General features: G+C 40.9%; 2 protein-coding genes across 7 annotated transcripts in view; one reads left to right on the plus strand and one right to left on the minus strand.

Annotated features, from left to right (window-relative positions):
• The window catches only part of Cab39l (calcium binding protein 39 like), a 156,594-nt gene that overhangs the window by 68,409 nt on the left and 86,810 nt on the right, over nucleotides 1-1,375 (minus strand). The gene's annotated exons all lie outside the window — the stretch shown is intronic.
• LOC101563651 (nucleophosmin-like) lies at nucleotides 244-972 on the plus strand. Its single transcript, XM_023717295.1, has 2 exons — nucleotides 244-797; nucleotides 882-972. Exons 1-2 carry the CDS (start codon nucleotides 244-246, stop codon nucleotides 970-972), a joined length of 645 nt encoding a protein of 214 aa, XP_023573063.1.

The raw sequence follows: 1,375 nt of genomic DNA on the forward strand, positions 1-1,375 counted from the left end.
GGAGGAGGAGGAGGAGAAGGAGAAGGAGAAGGAGAAGGAGAAGGAGAAGGAAGAAGGAGAAGGAGAAGGAGAAGGAGAAGAAGAAGGAGAAGAAGAAATAATAATACCTCAATCGGAGCAGTAAATGGGCCCTTGTGAGATTCTGTCCTGCGCCTCTGTTCTGTGGAGTAGTACTCATTCACTTCTGTCCTCATTCTCTCCCACCTAAGTGCGCGCCACCACTCCAAGGAAGAGTCAGTGGATATGGATATGAGCCCGCTGAGGCCCCAGAACCATCTCTATGGTTGTGAACTAAAAGCCAACAAAGATTACCACTCTAAGGTGGATAACAATGAAAATGAGCACCAGTTGTCATTAAGAATAGTCAGTTCAGGGGCTGGTGCAAAGGATGAATTGTACACTGCTGAAGCAGAGGCTATGAATTATGAAGGCAGTTCAATTGAAGTAACACTGGCAACAATGTCTGTACAGCCAAAAGTTTCTCTTGGGGGCTTTGAAATCACTCCACCTATTGTCTTAAGGTTGAAGTGTGGTTCAGGGCCTACACATATTAGTGGACAACATTTAGTAGCTGTGGAAGAAGATGCAGAGTTGAAAGAGGAAGAGGAAGAAGATATAAAACTTCTAAGTATATCTGGAAAGCGACCTGCCCCTGGAGGTGACAGCAAGGTTCCACAGAAACAAGTAGAACTCACTGCTGATGAAGATGATGAGGACAATGAGGATGAGGATGATGATGATGACAATGATGACGATGATGATTTTGATGAAGAAACTGAAGAGAAAGCTCCAGTGAAGAAATCGATAACAAGATACTCCAGCCAAAGATGCACAAAAATCAAACCAGAATGGAAAAGACTCAAACCGTCAATACGAAGATCAAAAGGGCAGGAATCCTTCAAGAAACAGGAAAAGACTCCTAAAACACCAAAAGGACCTAGTTCTGTAGAAAACATTAACACAAAAATGTAAGCAAGTATAGAAAAAAGTGGTTCTCTTTCCAAAGTGGAAGCCAAATTCATCAATTATGTGAAGAATTGCTTCCGGATGACTGACCAGGAGGCTATTCAAGATCTCTGGAAGTGGAAGAAGTCTCTTTAAGAAAACAATTTAAGTCAGATACTGACAAAAGGATGTACAAAGAGCGGTACAGGGCTCAGGATAAATCCTAAGAGTACTTGGCTGACCTTATCAGATACAAAAGTTACATTTCTTATTATATAGGTCTTGCTATATCTTGGTCTTAACCATCCAGCAGAAAAATATAAAAATGAGGTATGTAAAGTAAATCCATATTAATACAATGAGCTGTAAAAGGCTCAAGTCAATAACTTCTGAGGATAACCCACTAATATTATAGACCTCTAGACAGTGT

Source organism: Octodon degus, unplaced genomic scaffold (assembly GCF_000260255.1).
Source record: "Octodon degus isolate 3935 unplaced genomic scaffold, OctDeg1.0 scaffold00051, whole genome shotgun sequence".
In the NCBI taxonomy this organism is placed as follows: Eukaryota; Metazoa; Chordata; class Mammalia; order Rodentia; family Octodontidae; genus Octodon; species Octodon degus.